The sequence below is a fragment of the Geotrypetes seraphini genome, chromosome 16 (genome assembly GCF_902459505.1).
Source record: "Geotrypetes seraphini chromosome 16, aGeoSer1.1, whole genome shotgun sequence".
NCBI classification, from domain to species: Eukaryota; Metazoa; Chordata; class Amphibia; order Gymnophiona; family Dermophiidae; genus Geotrypetes; species Geotrypetes seraphini.
In genome coordinates this window covers 44,128,639-44,147,543 of record NC_047099.1, presented here as the reverse complement: position 1 = coordinate 44,147,543, position 18,905 = coordinate 44,128,639, and the positions used below count along the sequence as shown (strand labels likewise).

The 18,905-nt window shown below is 42.5% G+C and overlaps 1 protein-coding gene across 1 annotated transcript in view; it reads right to left on the bottom strand.

The window, feature by feature from the left end:
• Nucleotides 1–18,905, bottom strand: part of LOC117349809 (Fc receptor-like protein 3) — a 21,736-nt gene extending 2,831 nt beyond the window's left edge. Inside the window, exons 1-14 of the mRNA XM_033923405.1 lie at nt 18,860–18,905; nt 16,697–16,717; nt 15,125–15,385; nt 14,145–14,399; nt 13,451–13,732; nt 11,079–11,363; nt 10,578–10,871; nt 9,590–9,877; nt 8,331–8,633; nt 5,993–6,100; nt 4,676–4,703; nt 4,186–4,298; nt 2,861–2,929; nt 1,838–1,863 (exon numbers count right to left, since the gene is read on the bottom strand). Of these exons, the coding sequence (XP_033779296.1) occupies nt 1,838–1,863; nt 2,861–2,929; nt 4,186–4,298; nt 4,676–4,703; nt 5,993–6,100; nt 8,331–8,633; nt 9,590–9,877; nt 10,578–10,871; nt 11,079–11,363; nt 13,451–13,732; nt 14,145–14,399; nt 15,125–15,385; nt 16,697–16,717; nt 18,860–18,890 (2,364 nt within the window). The 5' untranslated portion in view covers nt 18,891–18,905. The remainder of the gene's footprint in view (nt 1–1,837; nt 1,864–2,860; nt 2,930–4,185; nt 4,299–4,675; nt 4,704–5,992; nt 6,101–8,330; nt 8,634–9,589; nt 9,878–10,577; nt 10,872–11,078; nt 11,364–13,450; nt 13,733–14,144; nt 14,400–15,124; nt 15,386–16,696; nt 16,718–18,859) is intronic.

Genomic DNA, 18,905 nt, shown 5'->3' with positions numbered 1-18,905 from the left:
CTAGGTCATCAGGCAGAGCTGGGCCTGGTTTTCTGGGATATCAAATAGAGAAAAAAAACATTGTATGGTGTGTACATCAGATCCTAAGCCTGCTTCTGACAGGGCCAGAAGTACAAAAGAGCAAGAGAAAACGGTGGCACGTCAATTGTGCCCAAGTCAATGGCGTGCCGACACCTGCACACAGGACGATTGCGCACTGCCGTTTCCAGTGCGTTGCCCCCCTCCCCCAACAGGATCACAACTACTTACAAGTGTCCTAGGGGGGTTCCACCCCCCCCACCCCCCTCAGAACGCTACCAGTAAGCCATAAAAGCTCTGAAAACGGCGGCACACAATCGTCCTGTGCGCAGGTGTCGGCACTCCATTGACCTACACACTTTAATTATAGAACCGAGGAAACTGTGGGGTCGAAAACAGAGATGCATCAAGGACACTTGTTTTCTATAATCTATTATCTTACTTTTGATTTATAGATTTTTTTGCAAATCTAATCTAATCTAAACCTTAAATTTATATACCGCATCATCTCCACGAATATGAAGCTCGACACAGTTTACAAGAACTTAAAATATAGGCAGAGAAAAATAAACTGTTTTCCAAGTCCCCATAGTAGGTTGTGTTTGACTAATTAATTTTGCTTTGTTTTCTTTCTTCCACTGTACTGTGTTTACTCTGAAGAAGTCTGAATGGAGGTGGGAAGCTCAGGGGGGTTGGAGAGAGGAGTGGATGGTGCCAGCTGGCTTCTGTTTATGCAAACGGTTTGACTTACTGCTTGCATGGGCTTGTAACTCTAGCTTTGGTTGGGAAAATGAGAGCTACAGGTCCAAGTGAGTCATGGGGCAAAGCCGGGATCGGCTCAGCCTGTCCTGACATATGGGAACCAGCTATCATTCTAGCACCGTGGCACTCAAACTGCTCCTTGGCCAATCTCACCCACGGCAAGAGATATATTTGTGTAATCCTGTACAGAAGGTTCCAAGAACACACACATACAGGGTGAGACAAAAATAAACCCCATTGGTTACCTATAGGGTTACCTGAGGTCCGGATTTCCCTGGACATATCCTTCTTTTCAAGACATGTCCGGTGGGGGTCCAGATGGCTTTTCAAAACCTGGCACTATGTCTGCGTTCTGAAAAGCCTCCTCAAATCGCCCAGTTCCGCACATCCTGCCCTGTAATGCCCTAATCCCGCCCCCACTGCCTGCCCAACGCAATTTGAGAAGGCTTTTCAAAACCCAGCTATATATTGCTAGCTCAGCTTAGGCTGACTTCTCTTCAGATGCAATCTGTTGGAGTATCACACTTGGAATTTTTTCAGCTAGGATATGTAAGTTGAGGACTGTCCCTTTTTATTCATTCCACTGAAGTCAATTGAACAATATTGTGTGTTTTGTAGGGGGGGGATTAATGCCCTGCCACCAACTCCACTGGAGGCATGATGATATAATGACCATGGCCAAAGGAGCATTAAACCTTCTAGTTCAGAGCTGGGTCAGACCCCAAATGGGGTCACAAAACTCGCATTTCAGGGTGGGCTTTCCATAGGTACAGTTCTGTACCTTTTTTTTTGGGGGGGGCACATCATTTTATTTGGCCACAATAAGATTGATAAGTTCTGTTCTACTTAATCAGAGATAATTTTTTTGGGGGGGCTCCATGATGACCAGCTGGTCCTTAAAAAGACAGTCAGCTGAGGACCTTACGTCGTTCCCGTTACTGGCCCTACCCCTGGCAGCCTGGCAAGGAGGAGCCAAAACCTGCGCTAGGTGTCAATGTCCTTGGATAGAAATATCTGCTTCACATAAGACTACAAACTTAAGTGAGATCAAACTTACACCTTCTCTGGGCTTTGCTTCTATTCCTGCAAAAGAAAAGGAGAAGGCTTAGTAGATGCTGCGTTGATTCACCCATTTTTAATTCTTCAAAAGAGACTCGATATCTGCCTGTCCATTTAAAACCCTTGTAACGAGGAAAAGCTGCTTTCTAAATTGATACACAATAAAATGCGAAATAAAGTCTCCACCACTTTCTTAATATTATTATGTAAACATCAAAGATCCAAAAAAAACAAGGAAGTAGTGGGTTAATATAAATGCAGAAAAACCCAGAACACCCCACCGTAAAGAAAAAGCCTCAGGATTGTGGTGAGAAAAGTTGCTCACCGCCATCCTGAGGCTTTTTCTTTCATTCTGCGTGGTAATTCAGCCTTTACAGTGGGTGTTAGGGTTAGGGTTGATCCTGCAACAAGTTACTGGTCAGAGCCAGAGATGTTTGACTACGTAAGGAGAGGCCTGTTACTTAGCACGAGGTGACAGTGCCTGGACACCAGTAAGAGATCCCGTATGGCTCTCAAACCAGTTTGGGCCCAAATCGACGTATTTGTAGACGTAGTATAGATCCAGAGAATGGATGGGAGTCATACATCTACGAATACGCCGATTTGGGCCCAAACTGGTTTGAGAGACATAAGGGATATTGAGACTCTTTGAGATTTGTCTGTGGCAATTGTGTTTTTTCATCATTTATTGTATTAGCTATTCCACTAAAAACAGCTCATCTACTCCGCTTTCTCCAGTACTTGCTTTGGGGTTTTCCTTTTCAAGTGGAGCTTGTTTTGTCCAGAAGGGGAAAGTTCTATAAACGGCTCTGAAAATGAGGTGAATGCACCAAACTCCAAACTCCCTAAACGCTCCCTCGTGGCCATTGGTACAGAATAGCACGCAGCCAGATTGGCACCCAAATCATAATTGCTGCCAATTAAATGCTTCTGAACTCCAACACTAACTAACACACAGGTGATAGGCCAAATGGGTGCATCTCAGTAAGCCTGTGCATGGAGGATGGACAGCAACACTCACTCGTTTCCTTGTGGTCGATCAATGAATAGAGCACGCTCTCTTCCCGTGGTTCGCATATAGCAACACCCACTGCAAAAGAAAGAAAGACCCAAAGGGTTTACTGTTATTTACATTATCATACAGGAAATATTACCCTGTTACGTTCCATGCAAACAAATTCACTGACCCTAGAACGAATATCAGGGAAATGTGGGCAAATATTGCAATACAGTTGTACTTTTGCTTTTGAAACGTTCAGTTCAGGTGTTCATTTACAGCTGCTTTTTTTTCCCCTGGGTACATTTTCATTGGAAAGATGTGTCGGACAATTTGCAAATTCCAGCTACGAGTGGGCACATCTTCTGCCCTGACCTAACTATGTCCTCAGGAGCACTTACGCTCAAAGGGCCAAATATTCAGCTGGTGGCTGAGCAACAATTTGTCACACTGGGATGAAGGCAATTTTCAGCCAGCGGATTACTGAGTGCAATGCTCCTCACACGCATACTTGGATTTGAAAATTGTTCACACAAAGAGTTATATAAATCACCCCAATTGTATAAATGTAAAAAGAAAGGAAAAAGCCTCAGATCATATACAAGTGCTTGCTTATCACTGCTGTGATCCATCAAAGGCACATTCATGAACAACAGAAAATACTTGACTTACGTAAGTCAACAATAGTGCAAACTAACTTTAATAGTTAGCTTCCCTAATGAAAACTCCCCACTTCATCAAAGGAAATAGACCCAAACAAGCAAATACAGCTTCTCAAGTCATCTAACAGGCAGACAAACATGGCACCTCAGTATTCTTGTTGCTGCACAAACCTTTTGAGGACATGTCTGGGGGTCCGGATGGCTTTTCGAAACCTGATGAGAGCAGGGGTGATGGGTCAAAGCTGCGCTGACAATCGTGTGCAGGATGTCTGTGCGCTGGGTTTAAACAGTATTTTAAAGCACTTTACTTAGAACTGTTGGCGCCCCCATTGGGGGTGAGGGGAACCCCCCATTACAGAGGAAACTGTACTTTTTCCCTAAAAAAACAGGGAAAATGGCTGTTTCCTCTATAAAGGGGTGTTCCCCCCCCCCTCCCCCAACGGGAGCACCAACAGCAGGGGGCAGGGCTGGGGCAGGGATGATTGGTTTTTCAAAACATGACTGTCATTGCTCACCAGCCAATCAGGACAAGGCAGATTAGCAAGATTATATTGCTGAAGGGCAAAGACAATTATCGATTGAAAGTGACATGTCCGAGTTTTTCTGGACGTCTGGTAACCCTAACTTGAAAGCCTGAAGATCCCATTTCTCCTAACCAGATTTTCCAATCTTCCTCTTCACATTTACCATTTTGGTAGTCCTGCTTCTCCTCCTCCTCCTCCTCTTCCTCCTCCTCCGCCCACTGCACACTGAAAGACTGACCGTGGCTGTTGTCCAGTTGCTGTGGTATCCGTCTTGCACTGGCAAACATGAAGAGCCAGTTTCAGACTTTTCTGTTAGAACATGCGAAGATAGAAAAAGTGGAAAACAGAAAGAGCCGGCATAAGGCAAAATAGGAGGACAGAGAGAGTGAAAGATTGGACAGAAATAAAGATGAAGCGTCGTGCACTGATTTGTCCGATACATAGACATCCTTTGTGTTTTGGGACCCCCCTATTCTAACACTCTCTTGTGCTTTAAACGTTCAGAAAAGAAGAAAACTGCCCTTGCTCTTCCGTGTCCCTGATATATGGTCTTCTGTTTCAAGGGGAAGCAAAAGTGAATGATAATATCATCTATTTAATTAACAACAACAAGAAAAATCACAAAGTTTACAACCAGAATTTGAGATACTCACTTAACCGGAGGTGAAAAGTTCTGCTCATCTACAAAACAAACAAAATGATTAATAAAAAGAAAGAAACGCGCACTTATAATGTAAGGGATGATGGTTTGATCCTCACTCTTCTATTTACTCTGTAAAGAAGGGAAATGTTGCATCTGTAGATCCCAAGACAAGGAATATTGCTCAATGCTGAAAGTGTAATGATAAAAGGAATTCAACCCCAGCTGTTTATGCAAACTCTGTTTCAAAAGTAATCTTCTCTCCTAATCCATGAGAATTTGGAAAATAAATTCCTTTTTTGAAAGGATGAGAAATGACCGCCCTCTAGTGGTCATTTTGAATTACATTAAAAGCTGATTTGTGGTACATTACGAGGACATCCGCCTACATCCTACAGTTTTCTTCTTCCTACACATTGAGCTTTGTGAATGGCTGAACATGGCCAGAGGCATTTATTCCCATTTACTAAAAAGATTCTTCTCTCTCAGTGAGAGGTTTCCTAGGCATAATAAATATTTTAAAAAAGCATTCCTCTTCACCTAACTCCCCTGTCCATGACTGAAGGATTACAAAGAAAGTATAGCACTAGATCCTGGTATGTGTTGAAAAATCTTCCAGTGTAATGATGACAAATTTTACCTGTAAACTGTACATCATATATGCTGGTATTAGATCCCTCGTGTATGACAAGTTAAGATAAAAACTTGTATTAAAAAAAAAACACCTAGAAACTCTATATTGTGTTCATTGGTATTAGACCCCTAGTATGTATCAAGTTAGGCTTTAAATTTGAATCGCAAACTATGTCAAATTGAAACCTTTGAACTCTATATTATGTATGAATGTTTTACCTGTAATCCGTTCTGAACTGTTTGGGGAAAACAGGATAGATAACGAATTCAAGAAATAAATAATACTTCACACCCTCAAAACCAAATGAGGGTATGAAATATTTTGCATAGGAAAGCTCTCGTGACTACTGGGTGGGGTTAAGTACTGGAAGAGCCATTCTCGCACTGTGCTAATGGAAGACTAACCCATGACATGCTGCAGCCAAGAGGCTTTGATGTCATGGGGGAGAAGACCTTTTGTGCGAGGCTTCACCAGGCTACAACACTGCCACTTATGCTTTAATGCCCACATTACCAAACTAACCCTCAGAAAACATATGGTTGATTATCTGCTGTGATCGTTCCCTTCTATAAAGCCCTGGAACAGATTCTGCCACCTGTGGATGGGCCCCGTCTCTTCCCTGGAGCTGTTCAGGAAACAGCGCCATAGGTGTTTCTTCTGATCTGTCAAGGGAAAGAAACCCCCCCAAAAACAAACCTGATTTCTGCAGATGCTTGAGGTATAAGAAAAGGAGAACAGCGATGAGAATAATCAAACACAGCAGGGAAAAGACGACTGCCATGGTCGGAAGAATGTGCGTGGTCTCTGCAAATGAAAGAGAATATGTACATGGATCAAATGCAAACTGAACTTCCCTTCATACAGATGTGCCACATTTTTCTGCCTTCCTTTGGGGAATACTTTTATGCACGTTGTGTCCATCTTCCTCAATAAGAACAGAAACCTCTTGCATGTATTTAAGGTAAGAAGGCAGCTCATCTACTTAGACAAGATACTTCTGCTCTGTCAAATATAGTTTGGACTCTTTTGTACAAAATTCAAATGATTTATGTATGTTTTTCTTCTTTACTTACTGCAGTGGCACGAAAAAGTAGCCGGGTGGGGTGAGACGGGGAAATTTGGTGGCGGGGAAAATTAAATGTAACTTCCTTTAAGGTTTGACACTTGGGCAGTATTCCAGCAGCATTTAAGCCACCCTTGAAAAAAGTAATGCAGATCCTCTTCCAAATAACTACTGGCCAGTATCAAACCTTCCATTTCTTTCAAAACTACCCTACTTGAGAGTGTATTCAACCAACTTCAAACTCATGTTTGGCTTCCAATCCAGGAAAGAATACAATTTAAATTATATTGTATACTATTTAAAACTATAAATGAAGACAACCCAATCTACCTAAACGACCGCCTCATCCAAACCATCTCTACCAGGCATAGAAACCCCCCCCCCCCCATTCACCTACCCACCAATCAAAGAAGTAAAACGGAAAAAATTATACGACGGCCTACTGGCCACTCAAGCAGCAAAAATAGACAACCAAATCTCCAACCTATTGACAACAACCCCAGACTACAAGATGTTCAGAAAGGAAATAAAAACTATACTCTTCAAGAAATCCCTTAATAAAGCTTAATATCACGCTACAAACCGCTAGCGCAGTTTAATAGAAGAGAGGGTTAGTGAGTGTGAGGCAATACAGAAAACACCCACATCTACATATCAAAATACAAAAATCAAGTTGTAGACAAATTGTGGGTGAGAAAGTAAAAATAAAATTAAAATAAGCTGAAACTACTGGAAAGATATCTACTGTGTAATAGGTAATACTGGATAATGTAGTATATATTGCCATCTAGTGGAGATAGTGAAAAAGACAATGAATGATGAATTGACTAAAGTAAAAGATATTCCAAATAATGTGGTAATAGCGCCATCTAGTGGAAGCAATCAAAAAACAGCAACGAATGGACTGCAAAGTGAAAAGAAAAGTAATATATAATATTTTTGAAAGTCTCAGTATTCAGGCGGAAAAGGTGAAGGGCATCAAGCTCATGACTTCTTGTCGACGTTGCCTCACCTTAAAAACAAATACAATCAAACTTTATGACACAGTTAATGATGCAACCAGTTTGGAACGGAACCAAAAGAGGTCAGCGAGAAAAAGGAACTGCGCATGCCCGAAGACATTAAAAAATCCCCAAGGGCTTCCCTTTCAAAGCTGCAGTAGGGAGTCCCCCGTGAGAAATGCACCAAAGCCCCTAGGGACATGCATAGAAAAGACTTGGCCCTCTTCTATTAGCGCTAAAAACTGCTATCGCAGTTTCATAGAAGAGGGGGGTAAGTCAATACAGAAAACACCCACAAATACATAGCAAAATAAAATAAAAATCAACCTTTAGATAAATCGTGGTCTAGAAAATCAACCTACAATTTAAAGAAGCTGAAACTGATGGGGGAAAATCTATGTATAATAGTAATGTAGTAATATCACCATCTGGTGGAAACGGTAAAAAAAAAAAAAAAAAAAAAAAGGCAGTGAATGTGAATAGGCTGCAAAGTAAAAAATCCAGTACAGTATTTCAATTACAATGGCGCCATCTGGTGGAAACGGTAAAAAAAAGACAGTGAATGTGAATAGGCTGCAAAGTAAAAGATCCAGTATTTCAATTACAATGGCGCCATCTGGTGGAAACGGTAAAAAAGACAGTGAATGTGAATAGGCTGCAAAGTAAAAGATCCAGTATTTCAATTACATTACATTACATTACATTAGGGATTTCTATTCCGCCATTACCTTGCGGTTCAAGGCGGATTACAAAAGGTTAATTTAAAAAAAACAGAGTTACAATGATTAGCTAGAGAGGTAAGTTGTAGATCTTATGAACATTTAGCGGGTTGTTGAGGGTGGGGTGGTTTGTAAGAGAGTTAATAGGTGGTCATAGTGGAGATTCTTTTGTTATTATTAGTGCAGTAATGGCGCCATCTAGTGGAAAAAGTAAAAAAAAAAAAAAAAAAGACAATGAATATGGAAGTTACCTTGAACCGTTACTGTCAAGCTGTTGCTGGAGACGCTGAAGATCTTTTTCGCATCCACTCGGTTGGTGGCTGAACATTGGTAACTTCCCCCGTGCAATGGCTGCACAGATCCAATGTGAAGGATGTTCCCGTCGGCATTAAAGCTGTAGAGTTCGGAGCTCCTGTTGGCTTCCATTCCATTGTGAAGCCAGTGAAAAGCAGGTGTTGTGCCAGTCGCCACCGTGCAGGTTAAAGTCAAATTGTCACCTGTCCAGATTTCAGGGCTTTCCTTGCTGAAGCTGAGTTTGGCACCTGAAACGGGCACTGGAAAAAGAATTTAAGAAGAAGACGAATCATTTATTAGCCCCCTTTTGAGAGACAAAGCCACCAAGGCAACACATGAAAAAATTATGCACCGTTCTAAATGTATCCAAGATAAGGGGGTTATATCAAATGCTGAAAAAAAAAAAAAAAAAGATTTAAAAGAAAATTCAAACAGAGCAAACGATGGCAGATATAGGCCAAATGGCCCATCCACATCATCCATGAGCTCCCACATGCCTGTCCCATGCTTTCTACCACCCTTTCCATAAAAAGTATTTCCTTAAATTACTCCTGAGCCTCTCACCTCTTAACTTCATTCCAGAGCTTCCTTTCTAATGAAAGAGACTCGACCTATGCGCATTTACGCCACGTCAGTATTTAAACATCTCTATTATATCTCCCTTCTCCTGCCTTTCCTCCAAAGTATCCAGATTGAGATCTTTGTTTGTCCCCATATGCCTTATGAGGAAGACCACACACCATTTTGTGTTTTCTAACTTGTTAAATATTGCTGTATTTTTTGTGGAAATAATACTTCTGTATTGCTTTAAATCTAATAAACATATTTTTTTAAAAATAAAAATTTATGTGCTAACAATATTTATTATTTATTAAAAAATTGATATACTATGCGGTTTCCATATCACATACATAAAATCTTGTTTCCCTGCGATTACCATGTCTAAATAACGTCATTAATCGTCCCTGTTATAAACAGGGATAGAGCACAAATTCAATCAATTCAGAAATACAAGCAAGCTTTAAATCATACATGCTGTCAAAAAAGTCAAGAACCCAATGGAGGTAATAAAAATTAATTGGTTCAACAAGGCAAATATCAAAAGTTCATAAACTGCTGGCCAGATGTTTTTCTCTCTTTTATTATTTTGTAAGGCGCTCAAAAGCTCATAATGGGGTGTGCGGAATATAAAAATATGATTTATGGAATCACTTACCTAATACAGAGAGGTTAACAGCTTTGCTTTGCTGGATGCTGCTAGAAATGTCGTTGTTAGCATCACAGGAGTAGAAGCCAGCATCTGCCTCCGATGCCACAGCGACGCTCAGGGTTCCCGGCCCCGTCCGATTGACCTCCAAGCTCCCCAGGAGACTCTGCCCATGGTAGAACTGATAGCGGATCGGAGGGAAGCCCTTCAGGGATTCACAGACTAGGACCACAGTGTCACCAACCACAGCACGATAGTTATCCATGACGAAACGAAGGACGGGTTGCGACACCTTCACTGTCAGAGACCAAAAAAATGAGAAATTAAAGCAGGTCTGTCCTTTGCAAGGATGAGCCGGGAAAATCGTAAAATCTCATCCCCAAAGGCCCAGAATTTAGAAGGAATTATCTGTAATATCTATAGTGCTGAAAAGCATACGCAGTACCATATAGGGTTACCATATGACTCCAGAAAAAGGAGGACGGATTGAGATATCCGGGTTTCATTTCAATTGCTTTCATTCTCAATCTTACTTTGTTTTCCAATGGAAGTAAAACCCGGATGTCTCAATCCATCCTCCTTTTTCTGGAGCCATATGGTAACCCTAGCACTGTACATAAACCGGGTTTTGTTTTTATTATCTGGGTCTTGTGTCAGTGTATCCATGAGCTAAGGACTCAGATTTTTCCAATCAAAGGGACGTGTCACTAAATCTTCATTTGTTCATAGGCAGCTAATGTTCCTACACCCATGCAATTCCTATGGGCATCGGAGGGGGATAGTTCGCATGAACCTACTGTCTCCACCAACTCTACTGAGACACACTTTTATCATGGCTGTTTTAAATGAATCCCCTACACAGACACACTTATGGCAATGAATGAAAGTGGTAAAGCACTATAATGTTACCCTGTAAGCGTACACTTTTTAACCTGTTAATTGTAAATGAAAGAAAGGCTTTCCCCTAGCCTCAAATCAACCGGAAGCCCCTACTCACATCTAACAAATATCTGCAGGGATTTACTCTTGATGGAAGTGGTCTGATTGTCATTTGAGGCCACGCAGTAAAAACTGTTCCCGTTGTCCTCCTCTGACACCATTACTGAGAATTCTTCCCTCCGCAAGAAGAATGCCGATCTCTCAACCCAACGGTAAGGGTCCAAAGTGCCCAATGAGATCGTGACCAGTCCTGATCCTGTGGTCAAAGAGCAGGTCACTAGCAGATTTTCCCCTTCATTCACCTGCCCTCCTGAGGGCTGGACTTCTAGAGAGATTCCAGAGACAGGAATTCCTGTCAAAGAGAAAAGGAAATATTAGAGCTCAAACCTCAAACCGCCATTGAGATTTTTGCCTGTCACCTTTTAATTCACATCACTTTGGAGCAACTGAAGGTTTTAAAGCAAAAGATTCAAAACCTGTGAGGGGGGGGGAGAGGGATAGGCTTTCTCTAGCCCTGTCTTCAAGATGCAGCTATAGCAGTGCCTTGGTTTATACTCACTCATTACGTGAAGGAGAGACTGGGGACTTTCCTTCCTTACACTTGCCGTTACAGTCTCCACCTTGCAGTGATAGGCTCCTGAGTCCGCTATCTGTGCTGATCTGATGGTGTATTCAGGAGAGTCAGTTTTAATCAGAGAGGTCCGTAAGTCTTTGTAAAAAGTGAAGAGGAGCTCTAGACCTGGTTCCCGCACCATCAGCTTGGTTTTACAAGTCAGAAAGACTGGGGATCCCTCTACAAGTGACGTCGAAGGTTTGATCTCCAATTGTGGAAGCAGAAAGAGCTCTACAACATCAAGCAAAGATAGGCAGCGGTGTCTTCATTTCACTTTCGGAGCCAGTGAGCTTAGAAATCATTTTCAAATGGCAAAATGAACCAGTTGCAGCAGCAGAAAAAATTAGATCTTACCTGCTAATTTTCTTTCCTTTAGTCGTACCAGAGTCCAGGACTTGTCGGTTTGCATCCATTTACCAGCATGTGGAGATAGAGTGCACAAAATTGGGTTTTCCCTTACTAGAATCTTCTGCAGTATTAGATAACAAAACAGTGGCTGAACAAGAGACACCGGAAGTTTGCAAATATGAGGGCGAATCAGAAATTAAAGGCAGTTTGTTGGAACAGAGCTAGCAAAATGCAACATATGTACACCTACATTGCCTGTTGGGTAGTTTGTCCACACACAGTGCGGTGCTTGGCCTGTAGTTGTGTGGCAGCCATGATGTCAGAAACATTAACAGGCCATTGCATGATTGCATCATCAAAAAACAACGTGCACCAGCGTACTGCCTTTGGACAGAGGGAGTGAAACCTGTGGCAATATGGGCATAGCACCATGAATCAATGAAAGGTCGTCCTGGTCACACAAGGGCACATTGACAGAGCGAATGCCTTGATTAGAGAAGACCGATGGCTGCAAATTTGGATATCAGTTATGGAACTGCATTTGCCATAACGCATGATGACTGGGGGCACAGGAAAGTCTGCGCTCGATGGGTTCCCAAGCAGGAGCGGGTGGAGTTCGAGACCCAGTTCCTGAGACAGGATGAAGAAGAACCGAATATTCTGGAGAGAACCCGGAGAGCAAAAGACAAAGCAAGCAGTGCTCACCTGGCTTCGGGAGCAGCCGAAAAACTTGAACGGCTCTGTGGAAAAGTGATATGTTCACTTGCTCACAGTTGCTTCTATTAAAGCTGTTAAATGTATTTTGCCTTTACTTTTTGATTTACCCTCATATAAAACTTACTTTAATGATATGGAGAAAGAAATAAGGGTTTATAGAGTGACTAAAGGAAAGAAAATGAGTAGGTACCTAATTTCTCCTTCTTCTCAGATGAGTTCAGGACTTGTGGGATTTAAAAAAAAAAAAAAAAAGTCCTCCAGATGGTAAAAGGGTCATCCCTAGTCTCAGAACTGAAGCTCCAAAACTGCCACATGCAAGTTATCGTGCCTCCAAAAGTATAGAGAGAGGGCCATGTTGCTGCTTCACAGATATCCAAATGAGAAGCTGCCCCTCTAATGGAGAACGGGCTACTGGGCTTGATGGACCATTGGTTGGACCCAGTAAGGCTACCTACTGGTTCGTGGCTCCTTGGTATAAACTGATCCAGAATACCAGAATGTGGACCCACAAAGCCTCAAAACGGTCCGCGGCAACCCCAGAGGTCCACACCTAATTTCCTAGCCCTTCTGCATCTCAAACGGGCCATTCCTCAACAAAATTTCAGAGCCACTCACTCTACCAGGGCAAAACTTGAAGACCTTCTTCTGTGTTTTGATGTACATACAGCACTGCTTATGTCTCCTGGGAGATAGAATACCTGTAAAAGCTAAGAGAATCATATTTCTGCTCTTTATCTGCTTATAGTAGTTTATACTGTCTAGATCCCAGCCTTCTCAAGTTTCAAGTTTATTCGGGTTTTTGATTAAACGCTTATCCAAAGGTACAAAGCGTTGTACATAACAAAAATTTTTAAAAAGTAGACAAGGAGAGTAATATTTTAACAAATTATACATGCAAAATTAAATTGTGAGACATACTTAGGTAGACTAACTTGAGAAAAAAAAATCAACCCAAACAAACCTCTCTGTCCCTTCACTATATTGGAGTAGTTTTGGTTCTGTGTTCTCTCGATAGGACTTTCAACCATATTTCCTCTAAGCTTCCCTCTCATAGGGAAAAAGGGTAATTAGAAAATTGTATAACTCTGATTTTTAATTCTGCTCAGGGAAGAAGGGAACTAAGTTCTCTTTCTCCAAGGTTTTTTTAATCCTGGCACAGGGGACTGCAAGGATAGGAATTCTCACACCGGCCTTGAGATTTGAGGTTTTCCATCAGAAGCAGACAGGGGCGAATAAGCTCTCGTGATACTCACGCTGCACGTGGACCTGCAATGGGACGCTTGACTTTTTTAACTTTGTATTTTCCTTCTCCGCTTGACAGGAATATTCTCCTGAATGCTCCATTCGTGCCTCTTTGATGTCGTAATCAGGAGAATCCCTCTTCTGAACCAGGACCTGCTTATCTTTGTAAAAAGTGAAGAGAAGCTTCGTTTGCTGTCTCTGGGCAGCGAGCTCAGTTTTGCATGTCAGTGAGAATGAAGATCCCTCCACAGTTGAGGCTGGTTTAATCTCCAATACTGGATGGGAAAAGAGCTCTAGAACAGCACGGAAACACCAAGACAGCATTAGTGGGTGATTAAGTAGTTTAAAATATCTTTTACTCGCTTATAGTGGAAAAAGAAAGATTCAGCTACATTTTATAGTCACAGGTGGGTCTGGATAGGGTTACCAGATTTTATGATTGTACAATCCAGACACATGGCCCTGCCCCCAGGCCCACCCAGTCTGACCCAGCCCCCGAACCTCTTCTCTAGCTTGGAGCTGCATTTGGAGGGCCTCCGAGCATACACAGGTGCGATGCGATGACATCGCATGCTTTCACTTGGTTGCATCCATGCATGGGCAGAAGCCCTCCAGACGTGGCCCCAAGCTCAAAGCTTTTCAAAACCCGGACAAAGTGCATAATTACTGGTGTTATCTGGAGAAAGAGAAGAGTTAGAGCCTTACCTCTCACAGAAATGTACACTGCAGTAGACTTTTTATCACCTTGCATAAGGCCAATATACATCTGACATGTATATTTACCACTGTTGCCAATCACTTCCAAGTGTGGAATAAAGAAATTCTGATGATTCAAGAATATTATTTGGTCATCCTTGTAAAATCTAACCTGGGACCCATAGTTTTTCCAACCAAGGCATCTGAGAGTTAGCGCTTCCCCTTCAAACACGGCAGAAGATGGGGCCTGAAGGATCACCCAGTCTGGAAGAGATATTACAGGTTAACTAAGACAACAGCTCCACACCTGTAAAAGCGGCATTGCCTTTCTAAGTCTAGGCCCATTTTTCAATCCACTCAGAAGCATTTCACTGCAGGGCCTACTGCAAGGCAACGAGAAGGCTACAAAGGAGCATAAAATAATAATAATAACAATTTATATACCGCAGGACTGTGAGGTTCTATGCGGTTTACAATGATTAAAGATGTTACAGATTGAGTGGAATAAACAAAGTACAGACTTAGTGATTAACAGTTCTAGAGATTGTTGAGGACTAAGATTGTATAGGTTGGTTTCCTAAGTATTTCAGGAACAGGTGTGTTTTAGGCGTTTCCTGAATTCCCTAGAGGTAGTAGGCACGAGCAGTTGTTCCATGTCTTTACCCCCCAGAGCTGCTTGATGTGAGAAAAGATGTTGGTGATGACTTAAATTTACAACCTCTAACCAGTGGAGAAACAAAGTTCGGGTGTGAGCTTCGCCTATGTCTGTTGGTTGTGAAAGAGAAAAGGTCTGTTATATATTTAGGGGCTAAGCCATAAAGAACCTTGAAGCAAAAACAACCAAACTTGAATTTCACATGTGCCTCCACCGGCAGCCAGTGTAGAAGTCAATAGGAAGATGTAACACTATATCAACCCGAGTCTGGCCAATAGACCTGGTAATCCTTTCTAACACACACGGCAGCTGGGTTTTGTTTCGCTTTACTTACCATCGCTAACTGTCAGGTTAACAGGATCACTACGGACAAATTCAGACGTTTCACAACTGTACGCCCCGCTGTCATGGGTCTTCGCACTCCGAAAATGATACAGGTTTTTCCCCTCCTCCTTGGTGAGCTTCTTGGAATCTTTGTACCAAATATACCAAGTTTTTCCCGAAGATGCACTACACACCAGAGTGACTTTATTCTCTTCAAATATAGTGCTCCATTGTGGGTCAAGAGACAAAACAGCCTTGCTCTTGGACGTCACTGAGGTGGGCATTAAAAAAAGGGGGAGGGGACAGAATAAATCATAAAAGAACAAATATTTTTTATTATAAAAGGATGAAAAACTACAAAGACAATCAAATGAGAAGCGAGAAAGAGCCAAGCTCATATTCTGAAGTCTGCTGTAGCTAGCATGTTTCTTTAAATATGTGAAACAGTTCAGAACGCGGTTTAAGGGTCTGATATCATTTCTGTAATAATCTGGGTGCAGCCAAGTGAGACAGTGGGAAGCTGCAAACTATTTTCATAACCAGTAAAATAAAAGTCAGCAGGCCAAATAGAAAGGGGATCTTCATTGATGAAGACTTCTAAGGCCAAAAGGACAGATTGTTCCTTTTTCTCTTATGTTGTGCCGATTGCTTTTTCCCTTCTGCTCTACTTTTGGGTGTAATTGAACCCTAAAAAAACAGAGGACCTGAGAGCATACGAGTGGCCTCTCCAGTCTGTCCACCCGTACCACCTACTAGCCTGCCTCTCCCCTCGAGATCCTAGCTTTGTCTTCACTACCTCCAACAGGAGGCCATTGCAGACATCCACCAGCCCTTTCGGAAAGATATTTTTCCTTCGATTATCCCCTTTCGTATTCATCCCGTGCCCCCTCCTGTAGCTCAGATAGAACCTGGAGCATAAGAACATAAGCAATGCCTCTGCTGGGTCAGACTTGAGGTCCATCATGCCTAGCAGTCCGCACACGCGGCGGCCCAACAGGTCCAGGACCTGTGCAGTAATCCTCTATCTATACCCCTCTATCCCCTTTTCCAGCAGGAAATTGCCCAATCCTTTCTTGAACCCCAGTACCGTCCTCTGCCCTATTACGTCCTCTGGAAGCGCATTCCAGATGTCCACCACACGTTGGGTAAAGAAGAACTTCCTAGCATTCGTTTTGAATCTGTCCCCTTTCAACTTTTCCGAATGCCCTCTTGTCTTTTTATGTTCTGAAAGTTTGAAGAATCTGTCCCTCTCTACTCTCTCTATGCCCTTCATAATCTTGTAAGTCTCTATCATATCCCCTCTAAGTCTCCTCTTCTCCAGGGAAAAGAGACCCAGTATCTCCAATCTTTCTCTCTCTCTCTCTCTCTCTCTATTTCTGTGTCTCTCCCTTTCTCTCTCTCTTTCTGTCCCTCTCTACCTCTCTATGCCCTTCATGATCTTGTAAGTCTCTATCATATCCCCTCTAAGTCTCCTCTTCTCCAAGGAAAAGAGACCCAGTTTCTTCAATCTCCCCCTGTGCTAGTCACTGCAGGAGAAGCCATCTTAAGAGACCAAACATTTAAAGGAAAGGAGTTTGCTTACCTGCTAGTCCAGTAACAGCAACTGCAAGAAGCAACATAGAAAAAAAGGGTCATGAGCTAAACCGCACTACCACCCAAAACTGCTCCCCTCCCTCCCACAGCAGTTTGGACCAGAGCACCAAAGGCTTATGCACACCTCCCCCCCCCCCCCCCCCCCCCACACACTCCAACCCAAAAAAGAACAAAAAAAGCACATACACACAATACACATTCATCAGGAAAAACCAAGCAGTTGGTGACGGAGGGCACAAAAAAGCCTTTTAAAAGCCACCTCCACTAGGACTTCAAAAGTCACAGCTGGCCCTCATTCCTTAATATACATATGCCCACACTCGTCACCACATCCGCTCACACACAAGTGCACAGATCCCCCCCTGCACCTCAACTACCTGCCCCTACTCTACCACACACTTATGCATTCCCACACATCAAAAAAAACATTACCCCCCCCAAAAAAAAAAATCCACATACACATCCCTCCTAACAAAACATCTGCACTTTTTACCCCAAACACCTCAACAACCCCCTCTCCACACACACCCATCCCCACTACAAATCTATTCTGGGCAGCATTCGAAAAACCGGTCCTTAGCGCACTTTTCCCGCTTGTTTGTCAGTATATTAAGTCATGGAGTTATTTATTTATCCCCCTCCCCCCCCCCCCTTTTACAAAACTGTAGCACGATTTTTAGTGCTGATAGAATTCCTATGAGTGTCCGAGCTGTTACCGCCGTGGTCAACGCCGCAAACTGTACTACAGTTTCATAAAAAGGGGGGTTATTTAGTTAGTTCTTTAACCCGTTTAGCTCAGGGTGGGTTACAAAATTTACATACGTTCTAAAACAGATAAAATGCTCATTAATTACAAGATAACCAAAACTCACCTTGCAATTTACATCACTTCATACTCCGTCAGTCGAGCAACAAAAAGCCAGACTTCCAATACAGTAGTTAACAGGAATGTACCTACACATGCCACTCTATACATTAATGTAACCAAAATTCCTGCTGGAACAACAATAACCCATTTAATGCTCTATTAATAGGTTCCATAATTTGGGCTCAGAATGAGCAGATTGCAAATGTAATGATCTTCCAGAGGGTTTTCATAAATGCGATTGCAATGAGCAGCTTGGGACATATACTCCGAAGCCAATGCTTTCCAAACTTTATAAAATATATTGGAGAAATATGGTCTGAAATACTCAAATTCTTTAACAAACTGCATGCAGCATTTTGTACTTGTAAATGCAGCCAACTCTTAACAGGTAATTCCATAAACAACATCCTTGATAAAGTAACTGGGCAGATAATTAAAAGAAGTCAAAAAGGCCTGTGAAATATGAGTGCTAAAAGTCAAAGCAGCATCCATAACCATGCCCAAACTTCGGCTACCCAGAAGAAAACAATGATCCCTGTGTACCCAAAGAAGGTCAGCCTTATCCACCATCATCCAATCTTTCATTTCTGTCAGACAAGAGTTGAATTTGTCCAGTTGAATGTCATCAGCAAATGAATGTATCAAGGCAATAACAATGAAATTTTTTTGTGCCTGGTTCAAAATGAATCCCACCAGCAGGATGCAGAAGTCACAGCACATGGGCTCTGCAGCGGGCATGACCTGTCTCCTGTCTTGATCACTGACCACTGCCCAGAGTCTGAAAAGGACAGACCGGTTGCAGTGATGCTAATCCGGGGCCATCCGTTGGCACCTCTGTGCCCACTCACATGCGTTGGCACATTTACAGCAGTTTGTAAGTGTATCTGAGGGTGTATACATGAAACAGGACCAGTTAAACCTTTGGGCATGTTGACAAAGTGAAATCTGGGTATGTCAGCAAGATGACACAAAAGTAACTTCCTCTCCCTATGAGAGTGAGTGGCTAGATCTGAGTGACGGTTCAGATGAAAATGAGAAACACTGATTGAAAGAGTGTCTCTCCCCAAGTAACCACAGTACGAGCATGGATGTTTGAGAGAGCTGATGTGAATGTGAGATGCTGTGACCCGAGTCTCTCTTTACGTGATTGAATGAGAGCCAAGACTGCCCTTAGGTCTCTGAGTGGGTACAGCACATACGGTGTGTGATGGAGAACTTCCTGGACTATTGTGCCCCCATCTACCTTCCAGGAGAGAGATAAAAAGAAAGCACAGGAATACTCACAAAGGCAGAGCAGAGAAGCCCAAGGCAGCATCTTGCCTCTGTTCAA